The 20,626-nt window shown below is 42.2% G+C and overlaps 2 protein-coding genes across 2 annotated transcripts; both read left to right on the forward strand.

Annotated features, from left to right (window-relative positions):
* On the forward strand, window positions 1–5,836 carry LOC147220950 (AN1-type zinc finger protein 5-like). The gene is made up of 6 exons (XM_086170630.1): window positions 1–196; window positions 2,397–2,581; window positions 2,692–2,842; window positions 3,081–3,184; window positions 3,668–3,796; window positions 4,498–5,836. The coding sequence occupies exons 2-6, from the start codon at window positions 2,425–2,427 to the stop codon at window positions 4,644–4,646; spliced, it is 690 nt and encodes a 229-aa protein (XP_086026756.1). The 5' UTR covers window positions 1–196; window positions 2,397–2,424; the 3' UTR covers window positions 4,647–5,836.
* A 4,353-nt stretch (window positions 5,837–10,189) lies between these two features.
* Window positions 10,190–20,306, forward strand: tmc2a (transmembrane channel-like 2a). Its single transcript, XM_086170615.1, has 20 exons — window positions 10,190–10,226; window positions 11,305–11,343; window positions 11,432–11,873; window positions 12,000–12,158; window positions 12,246–12,336; window positions 12,429–12,510; window positions 12,578–12,684; window positions 13,590–13,688; window positions 14,428–14,570; window positions 16,247–16,394; window positions 16,476–16,664; window positions 16,756–16,947; window positions 17,346–17,528; window positions 17,824–17,952; window positions 18,032–18,099; window positions 18,320–18,559; window positions 18,630–18,755; window positions 18,877–18,955; window positions 19,096–19,216; window positions 19,508–20,306. Exons 1-20 carry the CDS (start codon window positions 10,190–10,192, stop codon window positions 19,702–19,704), a joined length of 2,871 nt encoding a protein of 956 aa, XP_086026741.1. The 3' UTR covers window positions 19,705–20,306.
* Window positions 20,307–20,626: the final 320 nt, after the last annotated feature.

Genomic DNA, 20,626 nt, shown 5'->3' on the forward strand with positions numbered 1-20,626 from the left:
CACACACACACACACACACACACACACAGGCGACAGAGAGCGACGACATTAGCCCGGGAGACAAGCATATTTCGGCTGGAAAAGCTTAAAGAAACAAACCATTTACCTAGACGGCCCTAGTTCATGTCCTCCGATATAATCTAGTTATTTGGTGAATTCAGACAGATTCTAAAACCAGCGATCATCTGTCAGGGAGGTACGTAAAGAATTGAAGTATAGGTTTTTGTCTGAAGTTTCGATGTGAACAGTTAACGGCATTTGCCTATGCTGACAGTCACACTTTACCTTAAAGCTAATGTCGTGCTGAGTCTAAAGGAAGTAATTCCTTGAACTGAATTGATACCTAGTCTTTAGCATGTGTCGACAGAAACATTATTTTCATCAGAAAACATTCACAGCTTTTTAATGGCTACCGGGAACTTAACTAATAGGAATATGTCTCTTTTCAGCATTTTTGTCCTTGCATCGAATAAACGTTCATTTGCTAACAGCACTAGCATCCTTAAGACTTATGTTAACTTCTTTTTTGGGGGCTTTAATTTAAGACAATCATCGTTGATGTTTATGCTTCACTTCCTTTGACACCACATTCATTCCACGTACTTTTAACGGGACAGTGTGCGGTGTCATAATTTTTAAATTACACCGACCGTCTGCGAGGAGAAAACACGAAGAACAGACAAAGCGAAAATAACCGAATTGCAAACGCTCTTCCGTTCAAGCAAACCGCTAATGTGATATTAGCATGATCACGTGAAGCTGCTTCCATTACCATTGTGCTAAATAGCAATAGCGTACTAGCATTAGCATCAAAACCATGCCTTTCTAACTTCTCCCAGGATGCGTGTGCTATTATCTGTGTCCTTACAGACTGTCTACGTATAATAATAACCCCGCCGTCTGCTGACATTATCAGAAGCTACATAAAAACGTGAATGTTAGCTGTTTGCCACGGACTTTAGCTTGCTAGCATGACTCAGTGGATTTGTACCAAGACATGGTTGTGGCCTGCGTTTTGTCTCGACACAGGGACTGATCGATTTAAATTAACATTTTAGTGTGCTTATATCACACAGATGTTGAGTGTGATTAGCGATGGGTTCATAACGACAGAATCGCTGCTCTGATGCTTGCATGATGAAAGCGTTACTGCGCTAGAGGTAATGGAGTGACCTGCCTTTGTTTATAAATGTAATGTAATCAGGTCTCTGTACGATCTACAGGTGTTTTATTCTCGCCTAACATTACAATCGGCTCACACTAATGCAGAACTGTCTCGATCATTAAATTAAGCGTTGATCATTGTGCTCTTCTAACAAGCAACGTGATGGTATTTTTGAAGTATCCCTTAACAGGATTCGTTTTTTTGGAATCACCGAAGCGCTGATGGCAGGAGGCATGCTATAAATAAACGTGTTCACGGCTTTGCTCCACCGACTGCGTGCATGCATATGTGTTTATGCACCGTTGAGATCAGTGCCACATTACACCTCAGTGTCACAGCGGAGCTATCATGCACCGGTCCATGTGAGCGGAGACTTTGAGTGTTTCTGCAGACTGCAGGCTCCCACACGTGAAGGGACTGGCAGCGTTTTGTTAAAGGAGCCTCGGATGCACTTGGCTGGAATCCGAGCCCTCAGATGTGAATGCTACCCCGATGTTTTATCAGTAATTTGAACTTTGCCTCGGGTAATACCATCACAGCGCATGTTTAACCTTGCATGGTAATCTGGGGTGACTTTTGGTTAAGAAAGCAGTCGTTCAGTTTGTCATTATTCGGATTAGTAACTGATTAGATCAATATTCGTTCAACACCTAGGTATAATATTTATCCAAGGACATAAAATGGTGTCATTGTATGTAAAAAAGATGTAACTGAGTGATTGTCAATGTCACAGGGTTGTGGTTGAATGATAAAGAAAAGTTACATTTCCTCATTTTGATGGCTGTTGAGTCGACAGGTTTTAGTATCAAATTTGCACACTTGCAAAATTACGTTTTGGATTTTAATGTTCTTTCCATTTAACTTTACCATAAACTGCACCTCTAATCAAACAACACTGCAAGCTAAGCATTCTTTGGCAGTAATGTGATTTAAAAAACTCAAGGATTCATGATAATTCTAATCCATACTAATAATTGATACATAATCCATGAAACCAAAATCTTGAAATGTGAACTCCTCAGTCACCATTTTTTGTGTGTGTATGTTTGATATAGTAGTTTCCGGTGTATGGAATGACTGACAATCACCATCCTAGCTCATGTTTTTGTGTCTCTGACTCACACCATAATAATAGAGATTTTAGATGGTTGTCAATTTCGGACTGATAATTTAAAAAAAAAAAAAAAAAAAAATGGAACAACAACTTTTGTCTCTTTCTTCTTGTCTCCAGGACAGTTTACTTAGCATCAAAGTTCACTATGGCCCAGGAGACCAATCAGAGCCCAGCTCCAATGCTCTGTGCCACTGGCTGTGGTTTCTATGGTAACCCCAGGACTAATGGCATGTGCTCTGTGTGCCACAAGGAGCACCTTTCAAGACAGAACAATGGAGGAGTTGGTTCTTTGAGTGCTGTGGGTAAGACCCGCTTTGTCTGTCACAGGTGTTGTATTGTTCCCGTGTTGACAGAAAAAAAAAAAAACCTTATCCCGCCGTCTTACCATTCCATGTGATGAATCCACCCCCAGGCAGCAGCAGCGGGCCCACAGCGGAGGCCTCGGCAATCCAGAGGTTAGAGGCCACTCTGAATAATGCCGCAGCTGCTGCTGTCGCTGCTGCAGAGGTGGCAGCTGAGGCTGCTGCTGCTTCGGCTGAGGCTGCAGCCACCGACGCTTTCAGGTGAGTCACTGTTTGTCTGCTTCCGTGGAGATCTCAGCAGTCCTGTTTGGTGCCGACATCAGAAAGAAAAAGTCATGGCAAAATATTAGAATGAACTTCGCTCAGTCTATGTACGGCCGTGACCTGAAACTGCTAGCATCTCATTGCTTGTATTCTCCAAATTCAACAGAAATGTGGAGAATATGGTAATGTGTGACTTGCTTTCAAAATCCTTTCCTCTTATTATTTATCCTCACAGTGGGATTTCATCAGCCTTCTCAGTAACGCAGCAGATGGCTGAGATGAGTCTCTCCAGTGAGGAGAATGGAGCATCAGGCAGCAAAGTAGATTTCATAGAACCAGGTGGGTGAAAAAGATCTGTGTGGTATCTCTTGAGAGATGATTAGTGTTGGTTAAGAGATACATGGTCTGTGATATTAGATACATATGATTACTTTGAAACAAGTGAGTCATCTGTGTTATGCTACATTGGATGCAATTTGATATCAGCCACTGACTGAAGACTCGTGTCATGTCTATTTTGGAGTTTCTCTCCAGAATTTGATCGAACTTATTTTTGATTGTACTGTGGTAAATTATCTTCAACAAGAAAGTTGACCTCAGTAAATTGGCCGCAGGTTGGAGGAAAAAATAAGCTCCAGCAGGACCTCATGGCGTGACATGCGTGTGATATATTGTCTGTACCAGTTTCCTAATATTGGCCTCCACCCAATGTTACAGAGAATTTTCAGAACTGGCTTAGCAGGCTTTCCTCTGAATTATCGTTTTATTGAAACATGCAGTGTAGTCTTGAGGAAGGAGATCTAACTGAGTATTTGTTTGCAGTGTTGATTCAGCCAACAGTCTTGGCCTGTCATCCTTCCGCTGCTGACAGTGAAGAGTCCAAGGCCCCGGAGCCCCCCAAGCCCAAGAAAAAACGTTGCTTTATGTGTCGCAAAAAAGTAGGCCTGACAGGTAAGATGTTTAAGTGCACGTCGTCTCCTTTGTTTTCCGCTGGAATTTGCAATCAGATGCCAACAGTGCGTTCACAGTGCCGTGACCTGTTTCTCAAAATGTAACTCCGGTATGAGCTGTAAAACACACAACATATTGACACTTAAACCTCAACAGAATCCATCAAACTGTTATTCATCAAGGAGTTGGCTGCGATAATTATGCCGCACACACTTCTGAGTCAGTCAGGTTTTCCATTACACACAAAACACGACTTCCAATGCTCTCATGAGCGAGAGAAAATAAGCACTAATTTTCTTATCATTAGAAATAGTCAAATGATTCCCTATTAAGTGGTATAACAGGATGTGGCTGAAATATCTTCATTAAACATTTCAGTAACTTTTTTTTTTTTTCACTAACTCTGTTTTTCATAGGGTTGCAGACAGTTTTCTGTTGGTTTGTCGTGCACCGACCTCCAGCAGTCAAAACTGTATAAATGTACATTGAAGAATTGCAGGTTTAGCACAGAGAATAGAAACTGCAGAATTATTCACAATCATTAATAGGAAAATAATTGAAAATGAACTCCCTGTGCTTTAAGGTGTTGTTCTTATCCATCTTCTGAAATACAAGAAGACTTTTCCTGATAACGGGTTAACTACTTAATGAGAGAAGGAGCTGTCTGACCGTGTCCTTACTGATCTGTCCCCTCGTTTCAGGTTTCGACTGCCGTTGCGGGAACCTGTTCTGTGGACTCCACCGTTACTCAGATAAGCACAACTGCCCGTACGACTACAAAGCGGAAGCTGCTGCCAAAATCCGCAAAGAGAACCCCGTGGTTGTTGCCGACAAGATCCAGAGAATATAAAAGAGCGTTAAACTCTCGAGACTCTTATCCCTCAATGTTACAGACCGTGGACTAGAGCCCAACGTTCCCTCTGTCAAAGGACCCATTATCGCTTTGTTCGTTAACACGTTCAGGATCCCCCCCCCCCATGCATGGAAATTCACTCATGATTTCATCGATGTTTGTGTGACTTAACAACTTTTTTTGAAGGCTTGTATTGAATGAAATGTGTGAGAGAGAATTGTTTGGTCGGTGTTACCTAACAGGGCCGAGGAATGCCGTTTTTAGAAGAGGTTTTTAATGGTAGCCAGCCGCCTTCGGATCCCCGTACTGACTGTTACTGCTGTCGGCTGCCGCTGGCGGATCGCTCCTGTGAACTGAGGAAGGAGAGGAAATGCCGGTGTTTCTTTTGCGTCCTTTACCGTTCTGGTTTTAAGTTCAACCCACCTGGTCAGATGTCACGTCCTCCCAACTTTGATTCCTCGTCCATCCTGCTTCATACACCTCAAGACGTATTGCTACAGAAAGACTGCAAGCTTGCGTGCGTGCGCGTGTCTTTTTCTTTGCCCCCCCAAGAGTCATTGAAGCACAATAAGGGCCAGCTGGGACCTGGATGACAGGAGGGGCTACATTCTTTTTAAGGCCTTGAAAACATCACTGGGGTCACGTGATAATGATGATCTGCTAACCCTTTTTTTTTTTTTTTTTTTTTTTTTTTTAATGAAAGCTGTAAAAGCTGTGTGCTGTATGACAAGTAGATTAAACCCAAATTGTTCCTGCCTTCGAAAGGGTTGATTTCCACTAATGTTTTCCTCTCTGACTTCACTTTTGAATGTTTTTATGTTTTATGCGAGTTGACAAATTCAGTGTTCAGAGTGTCGGACTGCTGCTGTGTATCAAACGCAGGTGTGTGTGTGTGTGTCTGTGTGTGTGTGTGTTGTTGGGGAGGTGTTGTGTGTCTGTGTGTGTGCGTGTGTGTGTCGGTGTGGAGGTGTCTGGTAAAGTGCAGCACTGACTTAGTGAGCCGTGTTCGTAGGTTATCAATTTTCTGTGTTTTTGGTGTGTGTGTGTTTTTTTTTCTTTCTTTTTTTTTTTACCCTTTAGTTATGCAAGTTTGTACAGTACTTTATTTATATACTGCAGTTTGCCTATTCTTCCAATAATACAAAATAAATTGTATGTTGTAAATAAATTATGTTCACAAAGATTAAGTTAACTGTTTTCGGCCCTTTATTTTCCACATCAGTGGTGTTCAGACCAGATGCTTCCCCTCTTTCTACAGATGTTTTCTTTACAATAAACGTTGTAACCCTGACCTGAACAGCCTTAACACATTACATTCAGTCTTAATTTGTAGAGGTAGAGAAATTAATGTGCCTCAATCAATAATGGAAAAGTCCTCGAGGGCCCTTTTTTTTATTCTGGGCCAATATAACCATGGAGGACATTTTACCTTTGACATGCATTTCTGCTTTTTTTTTCTTCACCAAACCAAAAAGTTGACAAATTACGAGGTCGAAGAGGTCAAAATTATTTGGAGTAAACAAACCACATGTTTGCCAACATAACGTCTCATAATAAAATAACATGCTGTGTTGTTTTGTGGCTCGAGGTGATGAGCTCAATAAAATATTGACATTGTATATGTGTCATTGAGTTTAAAATGGCCTGGTGAAAAGTCTCATATTTCACCAAGTTTCAAGCTGGTGATGTATCTCCCTCATGAACCTCATGACCTTTGACCTCAGATGACCTTTTAGAAAAGGCCACATTGTCTTACATGAAGGGGAATGACAGGCAGGTGGTTCGGAAATGTGAACATTAAACAAACTATCCAAAGGTATATGGATGTCGTGGGGAAGCATCGTTGTGGGTTGATATTATGTTTTTTTGCTCAGAAAGAGCCAAGCGACACTGCCTCGGTCTCGAAAACAACGTGTCAGTTGATCCGTCTGCGTGTCATGAGACCTACTGGTGGTGGAAAAAAGAAGGATCTACTTGCTGGGGAAAGCCTTGGGTCACATTCTGACACCCGCTCTCTTCCCTGCTGTGTGTGTGTGTGTGTGTGTGTGTGTGTGTGTGTGTGTGTTTGTGTGTGTGTGTATTTACAGTAATGACATGTACAAGCAGGGCAACCCCCATCCTTAAGACCCTCTACAGTTACCCCATTTTATGGGCTTCATGCTATAAGTCCTTCCATTGCTTTTAAAATAATTTGACTATGCTGATTTGAAGTTCTGTGTTACTTTGACGGTGAATTCTGAAATTCATCTGCCCTCATAAAAGACTGCGCCAGCAATGTCACCCATCCAGATAGATGTCACTCCAAGTGTGTCAGATTTGTCTGATCGCCAATATTCTGTTCGGACTCAACCCTATGAATCCCCTGGATAAAGTGTCTGTAATAGCTGTGGTTACAGAAACACCCCTCTCTGTATTTCAGCTGACACGGGATCTATAGCTTTCGAAACCTTTGAATGGCAACACCGACTGATGTTCCTAACATGGTGCTTTACAACTGTAATTTACAATTGTTTCCACTGTAGTTATACAAATATGTACATAATATATATATTTGGAGCAATCAAGAAAATTGAAACGGATTTTCATACTTGGTGTACTCACACCATAACTATTTGTACGATCAAAGTAATTAAATAAGAATAAGAATAAGAACGACGTTAATTATCCCAAGGAAATTATTGTGTCAGAGTTACAAGAAAAACATAACAATAATAAATAATAGTAGAAAATTGTATAAACAATATAAACAGTAAAAAAAAGGGGGGGGATAAGACATACAAATAAGCTATAAAGTGTCTTAAGTAACAAGTGAAGACTATAAAGTGTCTTAAGGTCTTAAGTACCGAGTGAAAGATAAGGAATGCACAAGAGTATGAAAAAATATTGTACATGTAGCTGTTATGAAGTTAAATATTGCACAGTTATGAACATATTTACAGATAAATGATTACAATTTACAGTAAGTGGGTGAGATTTTTTTTTTTTAAGGTTTAAGATTTTGAGATTCCCTGCAGCTGAAGGGAGAGGAATTAAAAAGTATGATAGCCTCAGGTAGGACAGACTGTAAAAGGTAAAATCCTTCTAATACACAGAAGTGCGAAAAGAACAAATCTATAAAATTTCATAAAAAAGCAGTTCTGCTATTTGCAGCTGAAAGAAACTAATTCAGATACTACTAAATACCCATTAACCTCCTGAATGTTTTCGGACTGCGGGGGGAAACCAAACAACTTGGAGGAAATCCATCCAGACATGAGGAGAACCCACTACCAACTGTTAATAATAAAAAAAAATGCATCCACTATAAATGTGTATCCAAACATGACTCTTTTGTAGTTATTCGTTTTTTGTTTTTTTTTGGTTCAATAAATTAGATCACTGTCCTCTGAGTGTTGCAGCCATGCAGCAGGATCACACTGCAGGCCAGACACATTAACTTTTAATTTCTCATGTATCTTTCAGTGCAATCACGCATGAAACATTGATGGAACATCTGAAGGCTGTTTTAAGACTTGTCTTTTTACATATTTTGTCACGACCGATAATTTGTCCTGATTGCCTCCCCACCCACAAAAATTAAAAATAAACGAAGAAGCCAGTTTCTGCTCAGGCTCTCTCCAGCTTGCTCACATGCAATGTTTCATACAGTGTACAAAGTCTGCATACTCAATTTGTATGGAATGCTACTATTTTTGTCATGCAATTTGACACTTGCTCATTTTATCGGAAAGTTTTAAAAGATCCATTAAATCTTGTTGCGTTGGACACAAACCTGTATTCACGTTTGCTAATTTTTTTACTTTTTTAAATTTGGATCAACTCGTAACACTGCAATACTTTTACTGTACATTGTCTCCATCACTTTTAATCTCTCAAATAAACGGATAACTACGCAATCTGCAGATTTAAAACATGTAGTCAAAATAATGACCTTACCAATGTTATTATCCTGAAGCACCTTTTCCACTGTTATGTGCCGCACAGCAATGCAGCAAATGACCTCGAATAGAATATTGTCATGTTTTCAAACTGAAATATATTCAAATACATTCACTTTAAATATTTCAAAATACTGCTACTGCATCTTCTTCTTCTTTCCCCTTCAGGGTTCGCCACAGTGAATAAACCCTCTCCAACTAACGCTATTCTCTGAATCCTCTTCTGTCACACCAACTAACTTCATGTCCTCTTTAACTACATCCATAAATCTTCTCTTAGATCTTCCTCTAGTCCTCCTGCCCAGCAGATCCAACCCCAACATCCTTTTACCAAAACATTCACTATTCCTCTTCTATATATGACCCAACCATGTCAGTTTTGCACACCTTTCCTTTTATTCTGGCTGATACTCTTACATCACACTTTCCCCTAACACTTTTCTACAGCCTTTCCAACCTGCTTGAATCCGTTTTTTCAACTCTTTTCCACACTCTACATTGCACTGAATTGTTGAGCATAAGCACTTAAAATCCTCCACCTCCTTCATCTCCACTTCCTGTAGTCTCACCGTTCCAATTGGGTGCCTCTCATTCACGCACATGTATTCTGTCTCCCTTTCCAGGGCATTCCGCTACCTCTCGAGATTTTCTTCAACCTGTTCCCTGCTCTTACTACAGATCACATTGTCATCTCCAAACATCATGATCTATATAGATTCCTGTCAAAACCTCATCTATCAGCCTCTGTCACAGCTACAGCACACCTCGCCTCGGTCTCACAGCATACATGTCCTGCACCAGTCTTCTCTGCCACTCCAGACTTCCACATACAGTACCATATTTTCTCCTTCAGCACCTTCTCGTATGCTTTTTCTAGGTCTCCAAAGGTAAAATGAAGCTCCCCCTGACCTGCTCTGTGCTCCTCTATCGACATTTTTAAAGCAAATACTGCATCTACAGTACTCAAATACTGCTACTGCAGTACATATTGAGTATGTGTGTTTTCTGCACTGCTATATGTGCCCGAATGTGACCTGATCACTATTAAGAAGATTCAGTGATGTAAAAACTGAACTCATGTTTTATTCAATGAGAGTTTCTCTGCATCTTTACTCTCCACCTGCTGCGTTTGGCTGGAGCGAGTCAAAACACAGACACCCGCTGCTTTAGGCTCGAGGTGGGGTATTTACTGCTTACCTGGGATACGGAAACCTGAACCCTCATTAAATCTTAAAGTGTCTGGACTTTTGTGTCTCTCCAATAGCAAGAAGTGAGAGTTTCTCTGACAGATAATAGAGCTTTTGGTTTCAGGTGGAAAAAAATAAATGTTTTCAGGTAAATACTGACATGTTTACCTGAAAGAATTTTTAAAATATAATGCACTTCGAGGTGAGCCACACCTGAGTATCAGCATCTGCCGGATGAAACCTCCGATATCAACTTCAGGCGCTGGAATTTACAGTAACCTCACCAAGAGCATCCCTGTGAACGGGAGTTGTGGCAGCGGTCGGCATAGAGACGGCAACAACCTAGGAGAGGAGTGCGGAGAGAGGAGAGCGACAGAAACACTTCAGAAACACTCTTGGATATTCACGGTTCACAATGCCAAGGAAAAGTGACCTAGCTGTGATGGACGAAGGTGAGCTACTGTCTCTGCTGTGTCTTTGGTGGTGGTTTATGGGGTTCCATGAACTAACGTGTGATTTGTTCTTCAAACACCAAATCATGTGGGCCAACTTAATCGCTTATCAATGGTAACATTTAATTTACAAAGTATTTGAAAGTGCAAATTCATTCCTGCAATTTCCACGCGGCTGCACACCGGGTCACTCGATAGTCTAAACTGTTTGTGCAGTGAGTAAAAGGTCTTAACCACAAGTAACACATTTGCTAAAGTCACTTTCCAGAATTTTTTTAAAAGCTGGAACTTATTGCTGTGCGATGTTGTAATGTGTTGCTGCGTTACTGATCTCCAGTTAAGCTCTGTAACTTTTTTTTTTTTTACATTAAATGAAAAACAAACTACTCTGTGAGAGTGAGGGTAAAAACAATAATCATTCTCATTTGCCATTTTTATCTCAGTGAAAGACGACACCCAGGGTGCACGCAATGTCAAGGTAGCCATGTAACCCGTCTGGTGCCAAAGTGTTATTTGATAATTACTGACATTGACCCTTTACTATAGAGTGTTGAGTTGATGGCAGACTCTGCAGGGGGATTCTAATGCTAATCAGAATGGCCCTGGATTTCATATAAAAGCAAGAGCAAGTGCAAGGTGAGATCTATAACAGTGCCTGCCTATAGATTCCAGGCCAGCTGCAAAGAAATACTCCTTGTCACAGCTCCACAGTTTGGAAAACATAGTCAGTGCTGAAAAGAGAGAAGAGGTCAACTGTTTTCAATAGTAGTATATAAGCATTCATTTCAACTTAAAGGATGTGTCGAGATGAAAATGTCCATCTGAGTGGGTCTGAGGGTCTCCTGTGAAAAGTTGACCTCCACAGTTACATGTCGAGGTCATGGATGAAGGAAGCTCTCCAACCCTGGGGTTTTGTCCATGAGTGGGCTGATGCTCCTCCAAGGGGAGACAATATGGATTCTTGCACAGTGGAGATCTTGCGTATCGTGTATTTTATCTTGCAATGTTGGTGCCTCATTTGCTTGGATTCGCTGTGTTTTGAGGTAAATATGTGTGTTCTGTGTGTTTTGATCCTCAGTTGGGATTGAAATAGACGCAGAGCTGAGTGACAACAGTGGTAAGTGGATGTAAAGAAGTTTTGTTGGAAGTGTTGAAGAAGAAGAGGAGGAGGAGGAGGAGTCTCTCAGGTGTGTTTCTCATCGCAGCTGGTACAGAGAGCAGAGCGAACAGGAGACGGCCGGCTGGACGAGGCGGCGCGAGAGGAAGAGGCCACGGGAGAAAACCAGTGGGCAAGGATGATGAGGATGAAGATGAAGATGAAGATGACGATGAACCTCCAAGGAGACAAAGGGGAGCAAATACAAAGAAGGTGGCCAAGAAACGTGGTGGTGGTGGTGGTGATGATGATGAAGAAAGCGACGATCAAGTTTCCAAGAAGAGGAAGCGAGGAGCGGCGGCGAAGAGGAGAGGTGGAAAAGCAGCGGACAGCGAGGAGGAGAACAGTGATACAGAGAAAGGAAAGAAGGGGAAAAAGGCTGGAGGGAAGAGCGGGGGGAAGGAGGAGGTGAACGGTAAGGGAAAGAAGGCCGGAGCCAAGGAGAAGGAAGCAGAAAAGGACAAGAAGAAGAAGAAAAAGAAAGGTGACAGGTAAACTAGAGGATGGTGATAGTTATGTTTTTTCTCACTGTTTTTTATTGTAATGCAAGCGATACAATAGCAGAAAGATAATCAGTCTGACTTACAGAGCGGATTTACGGCCCGTTTCTCCCGCAGCTCCTCAGACTCCAGCTCCGGCTCTGACTCGGAGGAGGAGGACTCCATGTCGGAGGGAGAAATGAGCCGCCTGATGGAGGAGGTGGAGGAGAAGAAGAAGCTGATCGCCAATATCAGGAACAAGCCGTGGAGAATGAAGAGGAGGCTCACACACCTGAAGTATGTCCAGCATCACTTCGAGCATCCATAATGATTTGGTTTAAAATCTCAGTAAATCTGTGTTATTTGTCTCATGTTCTCACACAGAGAAGCTCAAGAGTTTGTGGATAAATTTGAAGGCGCTTTGGGCAAAGGAAAAGGCAGGAAGTGGTACGCCTACAAAGTGATGATGATGAAGGTTAGAGACCAGACTTTACAGTCCTTGTCTGTCATTTACTTCATACTTTTGCCTGTTTGTCCTTTTTTTAAATTAATCAATCCATTTGTCAGAAATGGATCAAGTTCCAGAGAGATTTTGAGAACTTCAGAACAGCCTGCATCCCCTGGGAGAGGAAGATCAAGGAGGTGGAGAGTAAGTTCACATGGGCCAATGTCGCCCCCTAGTGGTCAGATTTGGAACTGTCTCTGGTTGTCCTCAGGTCACTTTGGATCATCGGTCGCATCGTACTTTATCTTCCTGCGCTGGATGTACGGGATGAACCTCGTCCTTTTCGGCCTGACTTTTGGTCTGGTGGTCATTCCGGAGGTGAGATTATGACCTTCCGTCTGTTCTGTCTCTAGTCAAATTGTAAATTCAACGCAGAACAGCGGCTCCTTACCTGTAGAAGAATCCCAATTTTGCGCCACTTTAGCACCCACTAGCGGCAAACCTCAATAAATGAATGCGATTTAATAGCATGAATTTAGAATATAAAACTCTTAAAATAACAACACCGACAGAAATAATTTTAACCAAGATGTCGTAGAAATTGGAAAATAGAAAAGCGTTTCTTTATGTTCTATAATCCGAAGGCAAAATAACTATTAGCATTGAGTTAACTAACACTAGCAGCAAACCCCTAGCAGCTCAGGCCCCTACAGTATGTGTGTTTGTGTGTGTTTGTGTGTGTATGTGTATGTATGTGTGTGTGTGTGTGTGTATGTGTATGTGTGTGTGTCTGTATGTGTATGTGTATGTGTGTGTGTGTATGTGTATGTGTGTGTGTATGTATGTGTATGTGTATGTGTGTATGTGTATGTGTATGTGTGTGTGTGTATGTGTATGTGTATGTGTATGTATGTGTGTGTGTATGTATGTGTATGTATGTGTATGTGTGTGTATGTATGTGTGTGTGTATGTATGTGTGTGTGTGTGTGTGTGTGTGTGTGTGTGTGTGTATGTATGTATGTGTGTGTGTGTGTGTGTGTGTGTGTGTGTGTGTGTGTGGTGTCTATGAGTGAGAGTAGAAAGGTGGACAGGAAATTACAAAATAATAAAGTAAAATATTTTTTAAAAGTTTTAAGAATGGATCTTTTAACATTGCCTCAAATCTGCATTTAAAAACACCATGTGTTTAATTTTAATATATATATATATATATATATATATATATATAGATAGATAGATAACATAGATAACAATGTTATAGATAACAAAGATTTATTTTGCAGGTACTGATGGGCCTTCCTTACGGATCAATTCCCAGGAAGACGGTACCAAGAGCGGAGCAACCCACCGCCCAGGACTACTCTGTCCTGATGGACTTCAATGTGAGTCTCCGCAATGATGGACAGAGCTACTTCAGTTCAATAATTAATTTAACACAATAAAAACAATTAACTCTTTTTTCAGCTGCTGTCAGCAGGAACAAAACCAAATACAATTTTCCAGGATCATATTTTAATGCAAAATGTAATTATATTTATGCACTCACTTACAAACCGCAAGATAAATAAAAGGAACAGTTGATTGGTACTGGGAGCAAATTAAAAAAAATAAATCATAAACTAATTTTAAAATATTTGTTGGTTAGCAGTGAGATCTGAAATGCTTTTAAAGCTTGAAATGGATTCAAATGAATAATGTGTTCTTTGTGGGTAGAGGTAGCTGCTGTTTTTCTGTGCCATCAGGGCTGAAGTTTGAAAACCCTGCAAGCCAGGTCATGGATTCTATTCAGATTATAATTCAAAAAGCATCAGTCAGTGTTTTTACATCAAGCATGGGTATGATAAATATTCAGCTTTTTACCTTCTAATTACTGAAGAATTTATATTTCAATGGTTCAATATTTCCACAGGTCATTTCTGAAGAAAAAGCAGGGTTTTGTTTTTATTCTGATGTGACAAATAGAAATATATCCTGATTTATATATAAAATGCCCAAGAGCAGTTGCTGTGCAGGATTCATCCGGATATCCTGGATAGGAAACCAGCTGTTTACACAAAATTCCACTAAAATAGGACAAAAAAGGAAGGCGTGAATCAAACTGAAGTAGGTCTGTTTCCTCAGGGTTACTGCAAATATTCGGTACTTTTCTACGGATATTACAACAGCCAGAGGACCATCGGCCTGCTGAAGTTCCGGTTACCTCTCTCTTACCTCATGGTTGGAATCGGCACGTTCGGCTACAGCCTGATGGTTGTGATTCGCACGTGAGTCTGGCTGCGTATATATATTCTCACCTGGCCGACACTTTGAGCTAACCAGGTTAATGTTTCCTGTCAAGGTCTGATCATTTGGTTTTCTAGGCTGTAAAACAAAGGCATCGGGGATCAGTAAAGCTTAATTAAGTGAAAAAAATGATCATTCTAATTGAGCATACAGTCAGTTTTGAGGAAAGATGTCTTCATATGTGATTGTTTTATTTTACTGTAGCGAGATGTTATCGTTTATTATTTATTATCTATACTACTATTATCTATACATGCCTAGAAAGAGTACTACAGATGCAGTATTTGCTTTGAGAATGCTAATAGAGAAGTACAGAGAAGGCCAGAGGGAGCCGCATTGTGTTTTTGTAGACCTAGAAAAAGCATATGACAGGGTGCCAAGAGAGGAGCTTTGGTATTATATGAGGAAATCTGGAATGGGAGAGACATATGTTAGACTGCTGCAGGTGTTAGACATGTATGCTGGCTGTGAGACAGTGGTGTGGTGTGCTGTAGGGGTAACAGAGAAGTTCAAGGTGGAGGTGGGACTCCATCAGGGACCAGCTCTGAGCCCCTTCCTGTTTGCAGGCTGACAGATGAGGTAAGACAGGGATCTCCATGGACAATGATGTTTGCAGATGACATTGTGATCTGCAGTGAGAGCAGAGAACAGGTTAAGGAAAATGTAGAGAGGTGGAGATATGCTCTGGAAAGGAGAGGAATGAAAGTTAGTCGAAGCAAGACAGAATATATGTGTGTGAATGAGAGAACCTCGGGTGGAACGGTGAGGCTACAGGGGTTGGAGATCAAGAAGTTGGAGGATTTCAGGTACTTTGGATCAACAGTCCAGAGCAACGGAGAGTGTGGAAAAGAGGTGAAGAGACGGTTCAAGCAGGTTGGAATGGGTGGAGAACAGTGTCAGGGGTACTATGTGGTAGAAGACTATCAGCCAGAATGAAAGGAAAGATGTACAAGACAGTGGTGAGATCAACGATGCTGTATGGGCCAGAAACAGTTACAATGGCGAAAAGACAGGAGGCAGAGAGGCAGAGCTAGCGGCCACAAAGATGAAAATGCTAAGGTTCTCTTTGGGAGTGACCAGGATGGATAGGCTCAGGAATGAGTCTTTCTGAGGGACGGCTCCTGTTAGATGTTTTGGAGAGAAGGTCAGAGAACCCGGAGTGAGATGGTTCAGTCATGTACAGAGGAGAGCCAGTGAATATATTGGTAGATGGATGCTGGAATTGAAGCTGCCAGGCAGGAGGTCTCGAGGAAGACCAAGGAGAAGATTTATGGACATAGTAAGAGAGGATATGAAGGTAGTTTGTGGGAGAGAAGAGGATACAAGAATCGGGTTAGGTGGAGAAGGTTGATTCATTGTGGCGACCCCTGAAGGGAATAGCCGAAACGAGAAGAAGATCTATACCACTGATCCTGCAGTCAGGGTTGTGGGGGGAGCTTATTGTTGTCTATTTTTGACCAATTACCCCTCTTCCAGTGCGGATCGTAACAACACAAGATGTTCTTTCCTCAAGCCAGCATTTTCAAAAAGTTCATGTTTATGTGTTTGCCATCGAGCGTTATGTAGAAAGAAGTAGTAAAAGAGGTTTAAGGTCTCTGGATTACAAGTGTTTTTTTTTTTTTTTGGTTGTCTTCTGTCTGCTCCGTTCTCCAACAAGAATGGCCAAGAATGCAGATGTTGGCGGTGGAGACGGAGATGAGAGTGAGTTCACCTTCGCATGGAAGATGTTCACCAGCTGGGATTACCTTATCGGAAACGCGGAGACGGCCGACAACAAGTATGCCTCCATCACCACCAGCTTCAAGGTAACCCTGGCAACTGAGCGGATCATGGGCATTATATTTGCTTTATATTATATTAATATTTGCCATCCCGCACAAGAATAGGAGTCCATTGTGGATGAGCAGGAGAACCAGAAGGATGAGAACATCCACCTACGCAGGTTCCTAAGGGTTCTTGCCAACTTCCTGATTACCTGCAGCCTCGGCGGCAGTGGGTACCTCATCTACTTCGTAGTGAAGAGGTCACAGGAGTTTGCCAACCGTGATGACCTCAGCTGGTACGAGAAGAACGAGGTAATGACCAGAGGAAGCGTGAAATACTGGGAGCTCGATGATTAAATGTTCATCGGCAGTAAGGATGTGACTGGTGACCTGTGGGTTCCAGTTGGAGATCATCATGTCTTTGCTGGGTCTGGTTTGCCCTCCGCTGTTTGAGACCATCGCAGAGCTGGAGGACTATCACCCCCGCATCGCCCTCAAGTGGCAGCTGGGACGCATCTTCGCCCTGTTCCTAGGAAACCTCTATACCTTTCTGTTCGCTCTGTTCGACGAGGTCAACACCAAGGTCTGCGCGCGTGTGTTTGTGTATGTCTGTGGCAGCGTGCACATGTGTGTTTCCTATTTTCACCTCCAGCATCAGGACATTGCCCATTTCCAGTTCTTAGACGAGCTCTCCATCCGACAAAGCATAAATATATACTTTTAATAACATAACATAAGGTAACTCTTTGATATTTTGAGCAACATTTAACCATTTTCTGATTTATTTACTGAAATGTACTTTTCTACAGTCTTGTCGATTAATTTTTTCATTTACTATATGGAGTCTAAAAACATTGTGTTAATGGTTAAAATAAAATGAAGGGGGAAAAAAAGATAAAGCTTTGTTAAATATAAAAATCCTGACTGGGAGGTAGCTGTGGGTTTGAATGAGGGGGGAGGTTCTGCCAAAACCTGAAAGTGTGAAAATGCCAGGAATCTCCTTGTCTGTGTCTCCAGCTGGAAGAAGAGCAGTCCATCAAGAACGCCTCCATCTGGGCCATGAAGGAATACTATGCCAACTACTCCCGCCTGGTCAACGACACTGAGGCCACCCCGCCCCCCATGAACCCCGCTGATGTGATCAGGGGACCCTGCTGGGAGACGGCTGTCGGCATAGTTACGGAGACAAATGACTATTTACGCTCGGGGATTGAATCCATTCCTGTTATTATGACCGAGAAACAGCAGTTTCAAGCTATGTCTGTGTTTAAGTCTCATTTTAAAATGATGCTGGTTGATTCAGCTCATACAGACACAGAACATCACTGATCTGACCCTAAGAATGGATTCAACATGAACGAAATTGAATAACTACAATTAATTACATGTCAATTTCAGATCAGAAGCATCCAATTGTAAGACAGACACATGATGATGATGTTGGGGACCTGAAGGTTTTGTCACCTTGCAGGAGTTCGTGAAGCTCACAGTGTCGGACATCCAGGTGACGTACCTGACCATCCTGATTGGCGACTTCGCCAGAGCCGTCATCGTCCGCTTCCTCAACTACTGCTGGTGCTGGGACCTGGAAGCCGGATTTGTGAGGCGACCTTTTGTTTTGACAAACCTAAACTGAGATGATTGACGAAATGGTCAGTGATGAGTTTTTTTCCTTGCAGCCGTCATACGGAGAGTTTGACATCAGTGGGAATGTTCTGGGCCTGGTCTTTAACCAGGGGATGATCTGGTATGAATATGTTAACATAATGTGGTGTTTACAAACACTTTTTAATGCTTTTTTTCTTTTAACAATTTGATTGATTAATACCCTCAAAATGGGACTAGCATTAGTAAAACATTGATTTCCTCTGCCTGGCATTCAACATATGTATTTCCTATACAAGTGAGCCATTTAAGCTGGATAGTGTGTGTGTGTGTGTGTGTGTGTGTGTGTGTGTGTGTTTCAGGATGGGTGCATTTTACGCTCCCGGTCTGGTGGGTATCAATGTGCTTCGGCTCCTCACCTCCATGTACTATCAGTGCTGGGCTGTAATGGCCACCAACGTCCCCCACGAGAGGGTCTTCAAGGCATCCAAGTCCAACAACTTCTACATGGGGCTGTTGCTCCTCATCCTCTTCCTCAGCTTGCTGCCGGTGGTGTACACCATCATGTCGCTGCCGCCCTCGTTCGACTGTGGGCCCTTCAGGTAAGGACGCGCACCAGACGGACCGACCCCTAAGGCTTGAGCGTCTCCGTCAGCGTGTGGATGTTTGCAGTGGGAAGACCAAGATGTTCGATGTCATCATCGAGACCATCGACCTGGACCTGCCGGCCTTCTTGGGGACGCTCTTCGGCTACGTGGCCAATCCGGGCCTCATCATACCCGCCGTCCTCCTCATGGTGTGAGTCTCTCGAATCACTTCTCAAATCACCTTTTCTCTGCACGTTTCCACGAGCGACAAACCTTCCCTCCTGATCTGTGCAGTCAGAGAAGAGTAAAGCAAGCCATTCCTCCCTCCGCAGCCTCGCCATCTATTACCTGAACTCGGTTTCTGAGGCCTACCAAAACGCCAACGTGGAGCTGAAGAAGAAGATGCAGATGGTAAATAGAAAAACAAATCAGGGCTTTCTCAAATTGAGAATTACCAGTGAATTTCATGTAGGCGAGGGTTTCTTACAATTTACATATGTACATTTAAGCCCCTCATGTAATTTGGCCCTTCTCTGTTTGTCTGGTGACAGGCCCGAGATGAAGAGAAGAACCGAAGGAACAACACCGACAGCACCAACCAGGTCATGAAGGACCTGGAGGACCTGCTGCCCAACCGCTCCCTTGCCCCTCCTTCTCCCCCACCCGAGCCCGGTCAGTCCACAGAGAAAAATAGGTCATGGCAAAAAGGTCATGGCGTCTATTCCATCTGGGTTTATGGGAAGAATGTGACACAAACATTTTAAGATGTGATTATATAGCCAGTAGAAATGAATAAACTCAATTAAAAGTTGTTTTGTCTATTTGTTACTAATTCTAAGCAAAAACATGCTCTCTGTGTATGTAAACATCAGTATTAATGTTGTAAAATTTCAAGTTGATATTGTTATTGAAAATCATCAGATTACTGTTTTTGTCTAAATGTTATTTGCGCTGTCCAAACAGAAAAGCAAGAAGATGTGAAACCGACCAAGACGAAGCCCGGAGAGGCAGGTAAAGCCGTCAACCTGCAAAAAAACATCACCCTGGCATCCCCCAACCCTAACGTCCAAGGGCCGGTCAGCCGGGCACCAGGCCCCCGGGGGCCAGGCCCTGGGGCCGGCAGGGGTCGGAGCCCCGGCAGAGCCCCTCCTCCCAGGTAGCTGGATGTAGAGTCCAATTACTGTTTATTTGATGACTGAGGACAAAGAGGACCGACACATGGCTTGGATGTTCTTCTCCTCCTCTTGATATAAATTCAGTCGCCATGTATTTAGCCAGACAACAACTGTGTTTCAAAACCTGCAACTGGTCAAGATCGGAACTGTGTTGTCGCCGCTCATGTTTCCTCACCGACATCGGAGCAATTGCCTGTTTCAAGTAACCCAAGTCCATTTCAAGACATTGCCATTGGACGAGCAATTTTAAGGTTTTCTTCCTCGAGTCTTACAGCTTTTGTCTTCAACATAGATATCGGGCTGCAGTAGAAACACACACTGTCAGAAACAATGGGGAAACTAAAAGGTCCATGCATTTTGTTTCTGCTTTAAGTCTCAGACTCAATTGTGTCGAAATGTCTTGCATGAGGTGATGATCTCTGTCAAAGGAGCGATGTTTATTCTTTATGACAGCCAATAAAGTTTAAGTGTTGATAATATACATATGACTTGTAAAAATGAGACCAAAAAACGGTATCAACCGCTTTGACAATCCTTTGAATGGACCCCCTTAGAAAGGATGAGAAAGCTTAGTCATGTTCCCAAGAGTTGGATGCTGTCCTGGATTTCTTCCTGTATTTTCTTAATTATTCAACATATTTTGTTTTAATTGGTTCATTTTTTTGGCTTAAAAAATAAAATAAAAAATGTAATCAATCTTGTTCTTATGTGCTTGACACAAGAGCAAAAAATAAGAGTTAGCAAATGGGCCGTGGCTGGATTTGTTGCGTGTGACTCTGTGGCCACATTAGCTACAGAGGTAAATATGGGTTAGCAGGGTTCGGTCACGAAATTGTACAGAAAAAAATATATAATAAGTCAGTGTTTATGTGTTTACTCCGCTAGGAAGCTATGAAATCCAGCTGCT

The sequence above is a fragment of the Fistularia commersonii genome, chromosome 23 (assembly GCF_037954325.1).
Source record: "Fistularia commersonii isolate RoL2024-O1a breed Wild chromosome 23, RoL_Fcom_v1.0, whole genome shotgun sequence".
NCBI classification, from domain to species: Eukaryota; Metazoa; Chordata; class Actinopteri; order Syngnathiformes; family Fistulariidae; genus Fistularia; species Fistularia commersonii.